General features: G+C 40.1%; 1 protein-coding gene across 8 annotated transcripts in view; it reads right to left on the reverse strand.

The window, feature by feature from the left end:
• The window catches only part of LOC131132104 (SH3 and multiple ankyrin repeat domains protein 2-like), a 153031-nt gene that overhangs the window by 62908 nt on the left and 68671 nt on the right, over positions 1 to 21452 (reverse strand). For all 8 annotated transcript variants that reach the window (XM_058077384.1, XM_058077383.1, XM_058077379.1 and 5 more), the window contains 3 exons: positions 10035 to 10440; positions 2096 to 2235; positions 389 to 502 (listed from right to left, as the gene is read on the reverse strand). In XM_058077384.1, the coding sequence (XP_057933367.1) occupies positions 389 to 502; positions 2096 to 2235; positions 10035 to 10440 (660 nt within the window). The remainder of the gene's footprint in view (positions 1 to 388; positions 503 to 2095; positions 2236 to 10034; positions 10441 to 21452) is intronic.

Genomic DNA, 21452 nt, shown 5'->3' on the forward strand with positions numbered 1-21452 from the left:
TAGTAGCGAGAGCGTAGGGGTCCAGAAGGTTCTTGTACCGTACTGCAGCACAGTGCAACTTTGAGACAGAAAAGCCAGAACAAGGACGAATGTGATGTTCACGGGGACGTAGCATGGCGTGATACGTTCATTAGCTTGCCCTCGGAGGAAATCAGAGCACAGCTGAGTTAGCAGGGCAATGCAGCACTTAGCTTTGTGGACCGCCGCCCGGGGAGACGCAAAGAGACGGGCGTAGACACGGGCATACTAGACACGGGCACGGGAGCCACGTGCCATCGCAACTTCCCAGCGTCGCTCCTTGACTTTACCAGCCGACCTACACACTCGACGCCCTATTCGTCAATGTCCCGCCCCCCACCGACACTCAGCCGCCAGTCATTCAACTTACAGCTCCTCTCCTCGGTGGCCTTGGCGGGGATCTCCTCCACACAGTCGGCTGGAAACCAGCCCATCTGGCCATGGGTGCTACCCTCCCAGAAGCCCCCTTCGCCGATGCTCAGAACTGGGACAAGGGAAAAGGAGGGGGGGGGGGGGGGGGGGGGGGGTGAAAAGGATATTAGTTTCCACAACAAAACAAGATGACTTTATTATAAATAGAATATTATCTTCATGAGCGTATTAACTCAACACTAAGAGGACTAGAAAATACCTGCTTTAAAAATAGTGTCATCTAATGAGTAAAAGTTTAATTTTACGATAATTAAATTGTAATATTAGGAAAAATTAATTGATTTTAGCAGCATGGAGTTGAAATATTAAAGAAAAAATACACAAAAAAGTTGTAATATTATGAGAAACAAACAAATAAAATAGTAATTTTTGGATGATTGGGTTAAAAAAAAGTTATTATATGAGAATAAAGTCAAGCAGTAAAGTATTATGGGAATAAAGTCATAATTACAAGATGAACAGCAACAGCAAAATAGATATGACAAAGCTCAGATGATTTTTCTTGAAATATATATATATATATATATATATATATATATATATATATATATATATATATATATATATATATATATAACAAGAAGACTAAAAAAATACAGCAAAAAATGAAAAGAACTGAAAAGTCAGTACTAATATTACAAGAAATAATAATTTTAAAAAATAGTGTAATCTAATGAGTAAAAGTTTATTTTTAGGAGAATAAAATTGTAATATTAGGAAAAATAAATTGATTTTAACAGCATTGACTTGAAATATTAAATAAAAAATACACAAAAAAAGTTGTAATATTATGAGAAACAAACAAATAAACTAGTAATTTTTGGATGATTAGGTTACGAAAAGAGTTAGAATTTTTTTTTTTTTTTAATTTGACCTTTATTTACCCAGGCAAGCAATTTAAGAACAAATTCTTATATGAGAATAAAGCAAAGTATTATTATATTATGGGGATAAAGTCATAATTACAAGATGAACAGCAACAGCAAAATAGATATGACAAAGCTGAGATGATTTTTCTTGAAATATATATATATATATATAATATATATTTAACAAGAAGACTAAAAAAATACAGCAAAAAAATGAAAAGAACTGAAAAGTCAGTACTAATATTACAAGAAATAATAAATTTTAAAAATAGTGTAATCTAATGAGTAAAAGTTTATTTTTAGGAGAATAAAATTGTAATATTAGGAAAAATAAATTGATTTTAACAGCATTGACTTAAATATTAAATTAAAAATACACAAAAAAAGTTGTAATATTATGAGAAACAAACAAATAAAATAGTAATTTTTGGATGATTAGGTTACGAAAAGAGTTAGAATTTTTTTTGTAGGCAGGCAAGCAATTTAAGAACAAATTCTTATATGAGAATAAAGCAAAGTATTATTATATTATGGGAATAAAGTCATAATTACAAGATGAACAGCAACAGCAAAATAGATATGACAAAGCTCAGATGATTTTTCTTGAAATATATATATATATTTATACACAAATTCTTCTATATGTATTTCTTTATATCAACATCAACGTGGCCCCCCCATCTGTAAGGTGAGAACCAATGGCAATCTTCCAAAATGCTTTTAGAGGAGGATCTCGAGGTGACACAAAACAAAGAAATAATAATTGAACGGCGCACCTTTGACTCGATCGTTCTTGTAGAGGTTGATCTCTCCTTCAGCCTGGGCCGTGTAAGGACGCGCCACCACAAAGTGTCTCCCTGGGACGGCACTGTACAGCTTCCTTCTGCTGCCCGCCGCCTCGCCGTGGCTCCCGGGACTAAAGATGATGATAGGAAACAGGAAACGCCAATGTTGCTAAGGTGCCGTCAATCACACACACAATACGACACACTTTGGTGCTACTTTGGTAGGCAGAAAACAATTCACACTCATTTAGCGTCTTCAAAAAATAACATGGAGGATAAGCGGCATAGAAAATGGATGGAAAAGCTAACATTCATGTTTCTGTATCTCTTCCCCCTGTAACCTCACTCTTCCACTTGGGTCCCTGTCATTCACACACACATATATATTCTGTTCATTCCTCTCACAAGTCAACACCAATGACGTTCAAACTAACCTTAAATGATCATATATCCCTTTCAATCATCATTAATATGCATTTAAAATGGTTTCCAACATGTTAAATAAAACGGTAAATCTATAAAAAGATGCTTTGTGTTAACATTTTGGGTTTCTGGAACGGATTAATTGGATTTAGATTATTAATTATGAGAAAAATGGTGAGCGTACGTTACGGTTCGTGTGTGACCTCCTGGAATGGATTCATGACGCAAAACTCTGCTGTATTATTTGAATTATTATTTATTAGATGTCCTCATTCTTAATTCTAACGTCAACCTGGAGATGGAAATGAGCGAGAATGTCACATATTTACACGTCATTAATATGTATTCACCCTTTATAAACAAATTCAACGTAAATCTAAATAACCTCATTATGTGTCTAAATCAGGGGTGGGCAAACTACGGCCCGGGGGCCACATCCGGCCCGCCAAGTGTTTGAATACGGCCCGCCCAATCTTTCCAAAGTATTTAATTTAAACTCAACATACAACCTGGCATCATGGCCTGAGCCAACCTTTTGATGGTTGTATCAATTTCGTTTTTTGACATGGTCTGTTGTTTACAAAGTGCTCCTGAAAAAAGGGACACAAGCACATAATAATAATAATTATTATTAGATTATTATAATTATTATTAGAACTATTATTCATTCATTCATTTTCTACCGCTTTTCCTCACGAGGGTCGCGGCGGGTGCTGGAGCCTATCCCAGCTGTCTTCGGGCGAGAGGCGGGGTACACCCTGGACTGGTCGCCAGCCAATCACAGGGCACATATAGACAAACAACCATTCACACTCACATTCATACCTATGGACAACTATTATGATTATTATAATTATTATATTAATGCTAATTATTATATTAATTAAATATAATATTATTGTTATATTTGCATATTTTACATAATAATAATATAATAATAATTATTTTAATTTTATTGTAATTATTATAATATTTTATTATTTTTAAAATATTTAAATATAAATATAAAATAATAAATAATAATAGCAGATTGCATGACAATTTTACAGATACAATAATACCAGGTGGACTGTTACGTGTAAAATATATAGTCTGCCCCCCCCCCCCCCCCGTAAATGTCATATCAATGCGGCCCGCGAGTCAAAAGTTTGGTCTAAATAAATAAATAAAATCAAACACTAATTGTGCATAACGGACAAACGCACCACACGTCGGCTTCATTCTGCCTGACATCAGCCACTAACGCAATGGCTTCTGGTAGGAAATTAAATTCTTGCAACCTCTTAGGACTTTTGTGTGACACGAGAGACGTGAGTGAAATTAGGACCGACCTCTGAATCGCTATTTTTTTTTTTCTCCATTTGTCTTCGTTTGAATCTATGGATTCAGGTTAGTTTAGTTACATAAATGCCAATTTGGTCAGGTCCCCAGTGTAGCTGTGATGATGATGATGATGATATTTAGGCCACAAATAGGTGGTGCTTGGTGGAGGAGATGTGATGCTGCAGCGCCACTTAGTGGTCAATCTGCACATCGACACCACAGAGGCCACAAAAATAGAATGAAAGGAGTTGCAATGTGAACCAAAACATTAAAAAAATGACAAAAATGAGCATTGACAGTGAATACACTTGCTCAGTCACAGTTTAAAGTCTCAAATGAATGAAAATAATCCAAATGTGAAAGTATTGTACACTTATTTACATGCTTAAAAAAAGGCAAACAAAGGAAAACTCCTTTGGGGTTTCAATAGAAGACCTTCTAGTTCTTCTGAACGCAGTAGAATGAAAAAGAAATGAAGCGCTTGAAGAGCGGAGATAGAAGAAGTGATTTTTTTTTTCTAGCAAGTGGGTCACCTTGGTCCTGTAAAATGCCTTTCTTGTCAAAAGTGGGCCTTTGGAGAGCTAACCCCATTCAAAAGCAAGCGTGTGAGTACTTTGAATTTTTCTGAACCAATTGTACGCGGAAAGGCAATTTATAAACTACAGCAAAGGTTGTAATACTTATGTAGTACTTTGCTGACATTCCAGCACATGGTTGCTTTGATGGATGGGGGAAATACTGGCACTATATGTACACGGAAACTGTACAATTATCACTACAGGATGAGTTCAATGTTATTCGGAAACTTGAACTTATCCAGATATGCGGTTTGACGAGGATAAAATGTTGGATCACGGCCTAAGCAGGGAAGGCCAGAATTCCCACTGTCCACTCATCCCGGTGGATCCACAAGACGTTCCCGGGATAATTGAGAGACATAGCCTCGCCAACATGTCCTGGGCCCGGGAGGCTTCCCGACCAGACGGCCATTTTTTTCTGGCAGAATACACATTTCATTCACCATAAGTTGGTAATGATTTATAAATACGTCATAATACATTTGCATAAATTTTGACTTTATTCCATTCCAACATTGCGCAAAAATGCGTTTTTATTTTATGTTTATTTTAAAATTTTACTAAGATTTTTTTAAAATTTTTAAGATTTTTTTTTTAATTTTTAAGATTTTTTTTAATTTTAAGATTTTTTTTAATTTTTAAAGATTTTTTTTAATATTTATTTTATGCTGTTAAATTTTCTTCTCCTAATTATGACTTTATTCCCATTACGATTTGACTTTATTCTCGTAACTTTTTCCGCAAAAAAATTTTCCAAAAATATACATTAACATGTATATTACATCCAAAAAGAACATTTCAAATATAGTAGAGGACATAGGGGCGCACGGTGGTCGAGTGGTTAGCATGTTGGCCACACAGTCAAGAGATTGGGAAGAATCTCTGTGTAGTTATGGACATGCATGTGAGTGTGAATGGTTGTTTGTACTATATGTGCCCTGTGATTGGCCGGTGTACCCCACCCCGCCTCTCGCCCCAAGACAGCTGGGATAGGCTCCAGCACCCCCGTGACCCAAGTCAGTATAAGCGGTATAGAAAATGTATGTAAGTACTGTGCCCGTACGGCATAGATCCATCATCCATTGCTCCGTGGCGTCCCGCCCACCAGGAGCAGCATTCCCACATTCCCACATTCCCACTTGAGCTGCTTCTGTTTGAGATGAAAGTCAATTTGGTGTGCCGGGTCAGCAGGTAGTAGATAGATGAAGAAACCATCAGCCGTTCTTTGGGCAATTTCCCAGGTGGCTTTGAGGTGCTAATTAACACCGTGTTGATTAGTACCGACTGTGCATAATTCCTTCTATTATTGGCCGACCACCAGAGACGAGGAAGGAAAGAGACAACCAAAAATGTGGAGTGGAAGTTGGGGGAGGAGAACTGGGGAGACAAACATGGGGGAGACAAACATGGGGGAGACAAAGATGCACGTTCATATGGGGAGACGGATTCAACATCCATACGCATGATGCATCATCATCATTAATAAACGGTGGATGCTATGATGCTATATGGTGCATCAAGTCATGGTTTGGGACAAAATAAAGGGACAAATACAGATTATTATTTTCATTTTAGCTTTAGATCTTGTGAAGTTTCCAATGGAATAAAATTATTTATGTGGTCAATGAATTGTGAACCAGGCTGCACGGCGGTTGAGTGGTTAGCACGCAGACCTCACAGCTAGGAGACCAGGGTTCAATTCCACCCTCGGCCACCCGGTTTTCTCCGGGTACTCCGGTTTCCTCCCCCATTCCAAAAACATGCTAGGTTAATTAGCCACTCCAAATTGTCCATAGGTATGAATGTGAGTGTGAATGGTTGTTTGTCTATATGTGCCCTGTGATTGGCTGGCCACCAGTCCAGGGTGGACCCCGCCTTACGCCCAAAGACAGCTGGGATAGGCTCCAGCACCCCCCGCGACCCTCGTGAGGAAAAGCGGTAGAAAATGAATGAATGAATGAATTGTGAACCAGGCTGCACGGCGGTTGAGTGGTTAGCACGCAGACCTCACAGCTAGGTGACCAGGGTTCAATTCCACCCTCGGCCACCCGGTTTTCCTCGGGTACTCCGGTTTCCTCCCCCATTCCAAAAACATGCTAGGTTAATTGGCTAATTCCAAATTGTCCATAGGTATGAATGTGAGTGTGAATGGTTGTTTGTCTATATGTGCCCTGTGATTGGCTGGCCACCAGTCCAGGGTGGAAGACAGCTGGGATAGGCTCCAGCAACCCTCATGAGGAAAAGCAGTAGAAAATGAATGAATGAATGAATGAATTATGAACAAATAAAACAAATAAATGGCAGGAGAGACATAAAAATTCACAAATATATGGCAATACAGATAAAAAGTAAAAAAAATAGTTTTAAATAATGCCCCATAGTTCTGAAATTGATATCCTTTTACATAAAATGTTATGTAATTATCATTGGAGCTGCACATCAAATCGTTTACCACAAAGAGATTTCCCCTTTTTATTTATTTTTATAAAAACTTATTTCCATCTGCGATTAATTCAAAATGTGATTAATCGTGATCAGATATTTTAATCTATTGACAGCCCCAATTATATTACATTATTAGGATAAGGATACACATTTCCCGTCATTACAGTACAGGGATGAAAAGTTGTTTAGCATCCAGTCCAGAAATTAATCTTATTTATTTATTCATGCAGTAATCCCTCGTTTAGCGCGGTTAATTGTTAAGTGAATTAGCAAAAATACAATTCCTTACTAAGAAATTGAATATTTTTGTAGTTCAACTATTAGAGCCCATAATACATGAAATCGACCAGATACAAATATGTTTTTATCTATCATATTTTAAGGGAAATTTGCAATTGGCTGACAACCAGTCCAGGGTGGACCCCGCCTCTCGCTCAAAGACAGCTGGGATAGGCTCCAGCACCCCCGCGACCCTCGTGAGGATAAGCGGTAGAAAATGAATGAATGAATAATTGTCCAAAGGAAGCTTTGGTAATAAAGAAGAAATGAAAATCACAAGTGTAAAGCGCCACTGTACGAGTATGTATATGTACTCTATTATATTATGTATTATATGTACTCTATGAGTATTTTGAGGTCAACTATTTGTTTTTGTTATACATGAGAGTTCTGGTAAAAGTGGAATTATGTTCTACTGAATATTTCCGATCTATTGCTCCATGGAACAATGTCTATCCGTCTTCGATCGTCACATTTTCTTTATGGCCACATCTCAGCGGGAAGCGGTTGCCATGACGCCACATGACTGACTGACTGACGGTGTGAGTGGCGGCGTGTGTCCGTGTGAGGGAATGAGTGGACGCCGCGTGCTTATGTATGTACAAGTGGGGGCTCAAATGCGCATGCATGAGTGCTGCACGCAGCAAATGCCATGTCAAGTAGACATGGGTGGGTCAATGTTTGGGGGGGGGGGGGGGGGGTACTGTTGAAGGTGAATGTGACAAATTAGCGACTGATTGGGCAAAACTAGAAAGTTCACAATATTTTTTCATATTATTATTATTAAGTTATGCTGAAATTTGTATCTTATACATTTTCATGCTTTTTTTCATGAGTTGAGATTTTGCGCTGCATTCAGTGGTCTTTGAATGCACCATGGTTATATGCTTGCCATGGTTATATATATCGGATTCAATTGTTCCCACTGGTTTTGTCCGATATAAGCGAAATCCGTTATATGCGTATACCGGAAAATGTCCGTTTTACGCATATATGGGATTTATATCCGGTATATGCGTAAATGGGATTTTATGCGTTATAAAAAGGCACTTCCTTGACTATGTTTCCAATGTACCTGGACGCGCAGGCAACGCTGCAAACGCTGCAAATGACGTCGTATAGCGATTCGGTCACGATTGGGCGAATCGGAGCGCCACGATGCGGCCATCCGATATATGCCAGGGAAATTTCATGGAAATGCATTGGAACGGGACTGGAGATTTTGTCCGAAATAGGCGAAATCCGTTATAAAAAATCCGATATATGCAATGAATTTTTATTGGAAATGCATTACAGAAAAATCGGTTCTTTTTTATCTGTCCGTTGTGAGCGAATTTCCGATATATGTGAGTCCGATATATCCGAGGTTTACTGTATAGCATATGATCATAAATCATGACTGGAATGCAGTGGTGATGATGTAGACATCTTACATTAGCATTCATTTCTCAATTAACCAGACATGATTGGTTGTTTGTTGCCATACAGTCTCAACCACGTTTTGTTACCAACAAAGATTTTAGTCTGATCTCTGCCCTAAAAAAAAAAAAAAACCTTCCTGCTTCTGTTTTCTTCTCATTAATCTTATTTTCTTTATTTTCCTCTTGTACTTTCACATCTTCTCTATAATGTACAGTTTATCTCCCGCCCCTCTGTGACTTTGTACAGAGGAGTGGGTAGTGTTGGTGCTCACAGTGCCTCCAAATGAGTCCATCTGCCAAGTTGAAGGAGGAGGAGGACGAGGAGGAGGAGACAGAGGGCAATGAGCATGTGTCTTAATCGGGATTGACAGTTACATGGCTCCAAGATAAACACCCGTCACACTTTAATCCTCGGCTGATCACATGGTCTCACTCATGGTCTCAATCATGGTCTCACTCATGGTCTCAATCATGGTCTCAATCATGGTCTCACTCATGCCACAGATTTTGCAGGGATACAAACAAATACACAACCGTACCTCCGGTTTCGGTATTAATCCGTTCCAAAGGTCACACAAAAACTGAAACAAAAACCCAAGACTCAAACAATCCGTTCCAGGCAACCGCAAATAATAACAAAATATACCGTATTTTCTGGACTATAAGTCGTTCCGGAGTATAAGTCGCACAAGGCAAAAAAAAATGCATAAATAGGTAGAAAAAAAAACATACATACGTCACATGGTTCACCTTTTATCCAAATTGAATGCAAATTGTCCATAAGTATGAATGTGAGTGTGAATGGTTGTTTGTCTATATGTGCCCTGGGATTGGCTGGCCACCAGTCCAGGGTGGACCCCGCCTCCCGCCCCAAGACAGCTGGGATAGGCTCCAGCACCCACACCCCGAGACCCTCATGAGGACGGTGGACGAGTGGTTAGTGCGCAAACCTCACAGCTAGGAGACCCGAGTTCAATTCCACCCTTGGCCATCCCATTCCGAAAACATGCTAGGTTAATTAGCCACTCCAAATTGTCCATAGGTATGAATGTGAGTGTGAATGGTTGTTTGTCTATATGTGCCCTGTGATTGGCTGGCCACCAGTCCAGGGTGTACCCCGCCTCCCGCCTCAAGACAGCTGGGATAGGCTCCAGCACCCCCACCCTGAGACCCTCGTGAGGATAAGCGGTAGAAAATTAATGAATGAACGAAAGAATGAATCAGTCTGCACAGTGGACAAGTGGTTAGTGCGCAAACCTCACAGCTAGGAGACCCGAGTTCAATTCCACCCTTGGCCATCCCGTTCCGAAAACATGCTAGGTTAATTGGCCACTCCAAATTGTCCATAGGTATGAATGTGAGTGTGAATGGTTGTTTGTCTATATGTGCCCTGTGATTGGCTGGCCACCAGTCCAGGGTGTACCCCCAACCCCCGGTAGAAAATGAATGAATGAAGCTTACCTGGGTTGACGCTGCGAGGGTACTGCCCGCCGGGCCTCCTCCCCCAGCCGGCTGAGGGAGGGTGACCGGCTCCTTGCCCCCCGCCCCATGGTTCGAACCACCACGTTGCCATTGGGGCTGCCGCTGGGCATCTGCTGAAGCAGCTGGGGTGACAGGCTGCGATGCAATGCTGACGAGCCAGACTGCGAGTGACCCTGCTGGGGGGTCCTGGTTGGATGTTGCTGAAGATGGGGCCCCCAGTTGCCGGGTGGACCGTGCTGCTGGTACTGACCGACTGTGAGGTTGTTGTCACTGTTGGAGCGCAGCAAGACCCGCGGAGCTGATAACGACGTGGGGGTCTGGCTGTTGGTGCCAGACGACGGACCTCGGTGTCGTTTGGAGTACGATGGAGCCTCGCGGAAAGGCACTGCAGAGGACAAATTACAATTACAAATTACAATTACAAATTACAATTACAAATTACAATTACAAATTACAATCAAGTCTTTTCACGTATTGTTGCTCTCTTTCCTCCATTGAACGTTCTTTTTAACTTCGGGGGACCGAAGAATAAAACTCTTGTTTTATACTTCCTGGTTCAAAGTGCCAATCAAGAAGGTTTTTTTTTTTTTAGGTACTTTGTCATTATACCCATTTTAACACAGAAATTGAAGTACTTCTTGAAAAACTGGATCCATGCACATACAAGACATTGTTATGTTTGACATTGCTATATTAGGAAAGCAGGAAGTGAACAAATGTAACAGTTAGTGATTGTAAAAGTACCAGATGGAGGGGTAGGACAGTTCAGCACCTCATCACGGTTAATTGGTTCATTGTAGACCCGATCAAGATAGGCGCATTTACACCAAGTAGGAATGGAATATTTTCTTAGTTTGAGCACAGAAAACCTGTTCACAACCTTCTAAATACATTTGATTTTAACACTATTAGAGCCTTCTAGACATGAACTAGCACCCCTATAGTCACCTTTACACTGTGATTACCCGATATAGGATATATTATGTTCATTCATTTTCTAACACTTTTCCTCACGAGGGTCAAAGAGGGTGCTGGAGCCTATCCCAGCTGTCTTTGGGCGAGAGGTGGGGTACACCCTGGACTGGTGGTCAGCCAATCACAGGGCACATATAGACAAACAACCATTCACACTCACATTCATACCTATATTATATATAGTATATATTATATATTATTGATATACGTATATATTCATTCATTCAATTTCTACCACTTTTCCTCACAGGGGTCACAGGGGATGCTGGAGCCTATCCTAATTTCGACTACTATTACTGTAGCTAACTTCAGTTAGATCGAGTAAATTGTCCATAGGTATGAATGTGAGTGTGAATGGTTGTTTGTCTATATGTGCCCTGGGATTGGCTGGCCACCAGTCCAGGGTGTACCCCGCCTCTCGCCCAAAGACAGCTGGGATAGGCTCCAGCACCCCCGCGACCCTTGTGAGGAAAAAGCGGTACAAAATGAATGAATGAATGAATGAAAAAAACTATATTAGGAAAGCAGGAAGTGAACAAATGTAAGAGTTAGTGATTGTAAAAGTACCAGATGGAGGGGTAGGATTTAATAAGCTTTGCTTCTTCCTACTCCTTTTGGACATGTGGAACTGGGAACTGATTATGGGATGCACTCAATTGTAATCTGATGCATGTTCAAATGAAATTAAACCATTACCATTGTTGGACACTTTTTGGGGGTGCCACAAGACTCAATGCTGAGTCCATGTATGTTTTCTCTGATCAGTTGTCCTATCACAGCTGCAACGAGGATTTACGTTGCACCACTCAATTCCCGACCCCTTGGATGGGGTGTGTGTGTGTGTGGGGGGGGGGGGGGGGGGGGGGGTGCATTTTTGTGCATGACAAAGTTGAGACACAAAAAGCTTAAATTTAATGAAAAGACCTTCCCTCCCACAGACATCTCTGTCCCCATTGACGCCACCACAGTAAGGCCTGTCAGGACCACGAGGGATCTTGTTGACAAGCAGCTATCTGGAGCTACCCACATTGCTTCAACAACTCAATCATGGAGAACTTTAAGAGCAGGCAACGACACAAAATGTTCCAATCCTGCATTACTCTTCCTTCATTAGAAACAACCGCAAAGAGACATGTGACCAGAACTTGTTGTCATACAATCACATGACTTAGTCCACCAATAGACAGCCAGTGAGTTTTCATTGATGAGACAAGACTGGACAAAAATGTTAGTGAGTGGTTAATCATGGTGGTTCTTAACCACAGGGCCGAGGTCCAAACTACTTTAAACAACGTATAACCCTCAAGGGTTCGGGTTCGATTCTCCACTAGTAAGCATCATTCGTATTCATCAGGAAGGGCATCCGGAATATAGATGGCTCCGGCAAAATCCCAAATCTTAGCTGTGGCGATTCTGTAATCGGGAAAAAGCTGAAGGAAACAAACAAATGTATAACCCTCAAGGCATGCTGGGTAATTTCCTATCATTCATTTTCTACCGCTTATTCTCAAGAGGGTCGCGGGGGTGCTGGAGCCTATCCCAGCCGTATTCGGGCGAATTGGATGTCGAGTACTATAAATGTGTACATGTTGGTAGGTGTGCATTAAAATGGTTCTCATTGAAAGCAAGATCCCGAAATCAGATTTTTAGGCTGATATCGGGCTGATAATTATCAGTGGTCGATATTATCGGACATCCCTAATTAGAACTATAATTATTATAACATTCATTCATTTTCTACCGCTTTTCCTCACGAGGGTCGCGGGGGGTGCTGGAGCCTATCCCAGCTGTCTTCGGGCGAGAGGCCGGGTACACCCTGGACTGGTGGCCAGCCAATCACAGGGCACATATAGACAAACAACCATTCACACTCACATTCATACCTATGGACAATTTGGAGTGGCTAATTAACCTAGCATGTTTTTGGAATGTGGGAGGAAACCGGAGTACCCGGAGAAAACCCACGCGTGCACGGGGAGAACATGCAAACTCCACACAGAGATGCCCGAGGGTGGAACCGAACTCGGGTCTCCTAGTTGTGTGGCCTGCGTGCTAACCACTCGTCCACCGTACATTTTATCTGAGACTGAACTTGAAACTGAAACCATGGAAATGCAACAATTCAGCAGACAAATTGGATGTCGAGTACTATAAATGTGTACATGTTGGTAGGTCTGCGTTAAAATGAAATGGTTCTCATTGAAGGCAAGATCCCGAAATCAGATTTTTAGGCTGATATCAGGCTGATAATTATCGGTGGCCGATATTATCGGACATCCCTAATTATGACTATAATTATTATAACATATCCAGTGTTTTTTTCTGGTATTCTGTGGGAGGAAACCGGAGTACCCGGAGAAAAGCTCCACACAGAGATGGCCGAGGATGGAATTGAACTCGCTAACCACTCGGCCATGGTGCAGTTGGATGACCCCCTGTTGGTTTGGGTGTAAAAACCAAGCTAATTCACGGCACTTCCTCCATCTAACTGAAGTTAGCTACAGTAGGACCACTAGCATAGCCCAGGCTGGATCAGTCCAGGTTCAGTTACCCACCATTGAGAAGGTAACCCCCACAAAAACCCCCACGTACCTTCTTGGTACGCATACATCGTATACATCAATGTCGTCGCCAACATAATTCCCTTCCCGGCTTATTAAACATGTCATGTGGTTTCTTCTTGGATCCATACCAATCTAATATTTCATCTCAAGTCACCTGCTCATGGAGACGCATGCAGACTCGGGTATCGAACAGAGCGAGGTGATTGGCCGTGACGGCACGCTCCCACTTCCACCAATCACTATTAGCGTGATTATCCCAATTACAACATTCCAGCGGCCTGTGCTTCCCGCGCTATGGTGTCATACGGAAGCAATAATGGAGGCAGCCATTGATTTCCCCACGGACACTTCCATCCGTCCATTACGCTGCCAGATGACGAGCCGCCATCGCAACCGGCTCTCCTCGTCGACGACTGCAGTGCAGGCACGGAGAAGCCCAACAGAGCCTGGAGCTATTTCCATGAGGAGCTCTTGATAATGAGCTGATTAGCACGAGCGTTGCCAGCACACGTCGGCGCTTTGCTGCGGTGCAGTTTCACGCTTTTCGCTTTCTTAGCAAAGAGCCTCGGAAAAAAAACTGAGTCATTATCAGCTTCCCAGACTAGAATCTAAGACCTCTATCTCTCTATATGGAACAGAAGTGTTGATGAAGGGAAGAGGCGCTAACGTCTAATGAGCTAGCACTTTTTGGAGCCACCAAGCTATCTGTGTCAACAACTCCAGCGTTTGGGGCCTGGAAGCAGAACTTGAACTCCTCTTGGGTCATCCAACTCTGTTCAACGACTGATTTCATTCACCGGTCGTTAAGTTAAATGAGGAATTGAAAATTGCAAAGAAAAGAAACAAAAAGCACAAGAGTGCAGACATGACCAGACCGCAACTTTTATGGTCGGTTTATTTTAATTAAGGGGAAAAAAAAACTTTATTTAAAAAAAATGATATTTGATTGAAGTAGGTATTTGATCATCTATCAACCAGCAAGCCTTTTAAATGCCCATGTAAAAACTCTCCTACCCAGCATGGGCAAGACCAAAGAGCGGTCAAAGGACCTAACGCAGGGGTGTCCAAAGTGCAGCTAAGGGGGGCTGGCTGGATCTGCAACAGATTTTGGAAAATCATAATAAAGTCCTAATTATGAATAAGATTGATGAGAAAAAAATGTAAAGCAGTTGGAAATTTAAAATAAAAATACAGCAAAAATGGGAAAAAAATTGTAAAAAAAATAATTGTAGTTTGTACACGACAAATAGCTAGAAAAGGTAATTGGTGTGAGTACTAAAGGTGATAAAAAAGGTAAGGTTATCCAAAATTGAAAAATAATGTGTATTTTAAGAATCATTTTTAACAAATTAAATCTGATCTGCAGAAATGGATGTTGATCAAGCATAAACGAGATACAATACAGGTAAAATGTACAGCATATCTTCTACCCCCCCCATCCCCAAAGTGTTGAGATTTCACACTTTGTTCAGCGGTCCTTGAACACACCATAGTTGCTGTGAAACGCAGGAGTGAAAGTTATATATAACTTGTACACCGTGTCTCCCGTTCCATCTTTTCCTTGATGATCTTACATTATTATTCATTAGTGATTAGACGAGCTTTACATTTTAGACTTTGAAATCCGTCAATCAAGGGTTCGGATTGGCCATCGGATGTACGAAGTAGAAAATCTTATAATGTTATGAGAAAATTTGCAAGAGGAAGGCTGAAATGCCTAAAACAAAATAAAATAAAATAACAGGTGTCATTTATAAAGTCTAAATATTGAGAGACATACGTTGGAAGAAAATGAGAAATTTGTAATATTCAGGACAAATGTCATTTTAGTAGCATGCGGTTCAAATATTAAAGGAAAAGAATATAATATGAGAATCAAAGAAAACACATTTTTGCAAATAAGGTTGGATAAAAAAGTTATGATATTACGATAATGAAGTCAAAATATTGTTATAATAAAGTCAGAATTATCAGTAGAAAAAAATATGAAAATTGAAATCACTGGAAAATTATTTAATGGAAAGAACAACTATAATTTTACAAGAAAGAAGTCCAAAAATGTCATAATTAAATGACAATTTTACAAGAATAAATTCCACAATAATGTCATTTGTAGTAGCTTAACAGTTGAAATATGAAAGAAATAAGGCATTTTAATATTACTTAAAAATATATAATATTATGAAAATTAAACAAAACAAAAAAAGGGAAAAAGTTCTAATGTTAATGATAATAAATTCAAACCATTATGAGAATAAAGTCAGAATTATGAGGAAAATTGTAAAAAAAAATGATGAAAAATGTATGGAAAATGTTTAAATAATATGAAAAAACAACTGTACTTTTACATGAAAGAAGTCAAAATATTAAGAGAAAAAAGTCCAGATTTCAACATTCATTTTTGTACCGCTTATCCTCACGAGGGTCGGGGGGGGGGGGGGGGGGGGGGGCTGGAGCCTATCCCACCCTGGACTGGTGGCCAGCCAATCACAGGGCACATATAGACAAACAACCATTCACACTCACATTCATACCTATGGACAATTTCATAATATGAGAAAACTTATATCATATTTTTCCCCTTAAAATATATAACTTTGTAATATATTCTAAGTGTAGTATACAGTAAGTGCATCCTTTTAGTTTTCACTAATGATGTAAAATGTTTGGACATACTTTTTTTGGACCAGAGTTGACCTTCATGATGAATATCCTTATCCCATTTTGTTCATTAGTATGGAGGACCAAACTGCCAACATTAAAAAAAAAAAATAAATAAAAGTATAAAAATAAAAGTATAAAAATAAATATAAATGGAAATAAAAAAAATAAAAATATATATACATAAATATTTTTTCATTTTTGTTTTTATTTCCATTTATATTTATTTTTTATTTTGGCAGTTTTGGTCCTCCATACATTAGTCTTTTATATATATATATAATGATATATAATAGTAAATATGTATGCATGAAATGTAAGAATGAGTCTTGGCTCCATGTTGAGCTGCAGCAGTCCAACATGTTGATTGAGGAAATGAGCAGCAGGTGAATGAAACGTACTAATAAAGCACTAAGACGCCATCAAACTCTTCTTCTTGTTGTTTGTCTTCCATTAGAGAAATATCTTCCATCTCAAACTGGCTGTGACCTAAAAAACTACTCGCTGCTTCTTGTCCGAGAAAAAAAAAGTCAATTAGCGGATTTCTGGAGTAACCTAAATACAGCGACCTACCTCTAGTCATACTAATGGAGACGGTAAAAGTACCCAAGTACACGGAGAAGGACCTTAAAAACTTCACAGGTGTAAAAAAAACAAACCTCCACGACTACAATACAACACCAAGTAACCAAGCGTCCTACCTTCCTTTTTTAAGGCATTAATGATCGACTTCATTTTGACTCCGTCGCCGTTCCGACTCGCGGTACAATCCTTTCACTGTCCCCGGGTTCCTGGATCAGGACGTCGGGGAGAGAAGAAGAGAAGACCCGCGGCGGGGCTTCTGCTCGTGGTCATGATCATGATGATCCAGCACCTCCCACCTTCCTCTACCATCGCTGGCGAGGAGCGTCACAACCGCCACGGGTCACACGCGCGCGCACGCGCAGAGAGGCATGCACACGTTGAATGGCCCCGCCCATCACACGCCCCCCCCTCCCACTTTCCACTACACAAAACTTACACTATAGACGTCACATACATGTGCAAAAGCACATACTGTACTTTACTTTGACTTTAATAGTGTATATACTACTCTTATATTATCTTGGGAACTGGATTTGTAAAGAATACTGGCAAAAATGATTCATTTCTTAACCTCACAGCTAGGAGACCAGGGTTCAATTCCACCCTCCATCTCTGTGTGGAGTTTGCACGTTTATACCCGGTTTTCTCCGGGTACTCCGGTTTCCTCCCACATTCCGAAAACATGCTAGCTTAATTAGCCACTCCAAATTACCTCCATAGGTATGAATGTGAGTGTGAATGGTTGTTTGTCTATATGTGCCCTGTGATTGCTGCATGGCGACCAGTCCAGGGTGTACGTCCGCCTCTCGCCCCAAGACAGCTGGGATAGGCTCCAGCACCCCCACGAGGATATCCTCGTGAGGATAAGCGGGAGAAAATGAATGAATGAACTTTTATTAAAAATACGGTAAAAATTGGCATGTTTCAGGCATAGTGAGACATGGTGATTAATCATGATTAATTAATGAATACACCCTGGACTGGTTACCAGCCAATTGCAGATTTCCCCTACATATTATAACGTATTTTTACCTGTGATTAAATTGGATTAATTTTGAGTTAAAATTTGTTTAATTGTGGAACAATGCATTGGAACACATATAGACAAACAACCATTCACACTCACACCTGTGGAGAATTTCGAGTCGCCAATTAACCTAGCATGCTAATGTAACCTAGCATAGGAGGAAACAACCGGAGTCCCTGGAGATGAGAGTCGAGGGGGTGCTGGAGCCTATCCCAGCTGTCTACGGGCGAGAGGCGGGGTACACCCTGGACTGGTGGCCAGCCAATCACAGGGCACATATAGACAAACAACCATTCACACTCACATTCATACCTATGGACAATTTGGAGTGGCTAATTAACCTAGCATGTTTTTGGAATGTGGGAGGAAACCGGATTGAATTCAATTATATAATTGACATTATTACTATTATTATATCAAATATTTTTCGTGTAGATTTATGTTGACATGATGGACTCTAATATGACAATGTGTCTTAATATGGGTCGAGTATGCTAGTAGGAATCAGGAGATCGAGCAAAGGTATCTGAAGAAACGATGGATTGCTGAGGATCTTCTGTGTGAAACAAATCCTTGGTGTTGCTAAGCAACTCAAGGGGGGGGGTGGCCTCATACATCATTAAAGCACACCAACATGCACTAACTGTATGATGTAATGCACATTCATATGCTTGGACTTGGTGTCGGACTGCAGTTTGATGCCATCGGACTTCATCTTGACCTGTGGAACGGCTTCTTGTCATGTCGATTTTTGTTGTATCGATAGCTCCATATAGCATAAAAACACAATCCACACAGCAGATGGCGACATGTAAAGCATATGTTGTCATAAACTATGCAATCATGGAATGGCGGGGTGCAGATTTCATGTGCGTTAGCAGCGGCCCTCGCCTTGTTATCCTATCCAGTCATACAAATAAACCATATTCAATAACTACAAATGTAAAATACAATAGATTTGTGGGGGCACTGTCCATATCCTGTCAGGAAATGTGCAAATAATTGATATACCCATAAAATATGTCAATTTTTGACACACTTTAAAACATTTTTTTATTATTTTAATTTTAATATTTTATTATTATAAAATTATTATAATTTGTATTATCAACATTATACTCATTTTTGTGTGTGTTTTCTGAAAAAAAGTTGTCTCTGCTCGGAAAATAAATAATTAAAATAATACAAATATTTATTTGACCAAAAATACAAAAATTATATTAGGAAAGCAGGAAGTGAACAAATGTAACAGTTAGTGATTGTAAAAGTACCAGATGCACTCAATTGCAATCTGATGCATGTTGAAATGAAATGAAACCGATGTAACAGTCATGTAACAGTCATGTAACAGTCATGTAACAGTCATGTAACAGTCATGTAACAGTCTTGTAACAGTCTAGTAACAGTCTAGTAACAGTCTAGTAACAGTCTAGTAACAGTCTAGTAACAGTCTAGTAACAGTCTAGTAACAGTCTTGTAACAGTCTTGTAACAGTCATGTAACAGTCATGTAACAGTCATGTAACAGTCTAGTAACAGTCATGTAACAGTCATGTAACAGTCATGTAACAGTCATGTAACAGTCTAGTAACAGTCTAGTAACAGTCATGTAACAGTCATGTAACAGTCATGTAACAGTCATGTAACAGTCTTGTAACAGTCATGTAACAGTCATGTAACAGTCTAGTAACAGTCTTGTAACAGTCTTGTAACAGTCATGTAACAGTCTAGTAACAGTCTAGTAACAGTCATGTAACAGTCTTGTAACAGTCTTGTAACAGTCTTGTAACAGTCATGTAACAGTCATGTAACAGTCTAGTACATCCTCCATGGTTGTAAAAAGTACCGATGTACTGAAAAAAAGATATCCGTCGTCAAACGGGTGAAGAAAATATTTTGTTGCCATCAGTTTGTGTCTCCTCCGCTCCATGCAGCCAAATATAGCATAGGCCGGAGAGAGAAAAGAACATCGGAATTAATGAATAAATTAGGGTGTAACCATAATTTATTCATATAAACATAACAATATTGTGCTGCTGTGGAAGATTGACAACTTAACTTGACTATTATTCATTTAAATGTATTTTCTTCCTGTTTGTGATGAGCATTTTGCTACACAAACAACCCAAAACTATGAATCATCAAAGTCATAAACCGCAGATGGATTTTTATGACAGAGGCAATCACTTTTTGGTCCTGGTCGTGGATCTGTGGACCAGCTTGATGTTCTCAGCAGGGTCCTTTTGAGGGTACATTGGAGTTTGCCCAATCAGTCTATATGTGTTTTTTGTGGACTTGGAGAAGGCATTAGACCGTGTTTCTCAAGGAATCTTGTAAGGAGTACTCCATATGGGGTATGGGGTACCCTAGCAAATAATTCGGTGTATGAGTGGTATTAGAGCTTGGTCCGCATTGCCAACAATAAGTCCAACTATAAAAGCAGTGTTAAACAATGCACAAGTTTCAGATAATGAGGTTTGCGTATTTTAAGTGAGCCCTGAAAGAAGTTTGGGATGACTCTGAACGCTCGGTTTCAGAGAGCTTTTTCTAACACTGGCTGTTTGTGACATCACAGGGAGCCTGGCTTCTTTATATGGGCATGCGCTGTAGGCCAGATACCTTGGGAGTGTGACCCATCGCAGTGGAGTGGACGTGCTTGGAGGTGGGCTGTGGGTGGAATAAATAATAACCGTTTTGGAAATTCAGCTGGAAAAGGTCCAGATTCTGAAAGATCTAGAAACTTTTCCATGCGGGTTATTGTGTGTAGCTGCTCTATAGGAGTTCACAGCTCAATAAAAAGGGCCGTAAATGAGCATTAATTTAAAATGCCCCCCCCCCTTTCATAACCAGTGCTTTCACTACAAATTGAAGCTATTTTTATAAAACCTTTATTTTGTTAGATGTTTTTATTGTGAAGGCCAGATACCTTGGGAGTGTGACCCATCACAGTGGAGTGGACGTGCTTGGAGGTGGGCTGTGGGTGGAATAAATAATAACCGTTTTGGAAATCCAAGGAAATTCAGCCGGAAAAGGTCCAGATTCTGAAAGATCTAGAAACTTTTCCATGCGGGTTATTGTGTGTAGCTGCTCTATAGGAGTTCACAGCTCAATAAAAAGGGCCGTAAATGAGCATTAATTTAAAATGCCCCCCCCCCCCCTTGCATAACCAGTGCTTTCACTACAAATTGAAGCTATTTTTATAAAACCTTTATTTTGTTAGATGTTTTTATTGTGAAGGCCAGAATTGTTTTGTCTTGTTTAGTCTCTTGAAGGTCCACCATCAGGCCATCTCTGTGTGGAGTTTGCATGTTCTCCCCGTGCATGCGTGGGTTTTCTCCGGGTATTCCGGGGTTTCCTCCCACATTCCAAAAAGATGCTAGGTTAATTAGCCACTCCGAATCGTCCCCTCTGAGTCTAGTTCACCTTTACGGCAAAGTAACCACTGTTGTTGGGTCAATCCTCGAACCGTAAAAATCAAAATGTCCACTCCCATCTGCTGAGTGCGTCTTTTGACTCGTTCATCTTGGAGTAGAAACCCTGCTGTGAGTAAGCTAAATTGATTTTTTTTTTTAAAGGAAGTCATCTT

This window comes from Doryrhamphus excisus, chromosome 7 (assembly GCF_030265055.1).
Source record: "Doryrhamphus excisus isolate RoL2022-K1 chromosome 7, RoL_Dexc_1.0, whole genome shotgun sequence".
NCBI lineage: Eukaryota > Metazoa > Chordata > Actinopteri > Syngnathiformes > Syngnathidae > Doryrhamphus > Doryrhamphus excisus.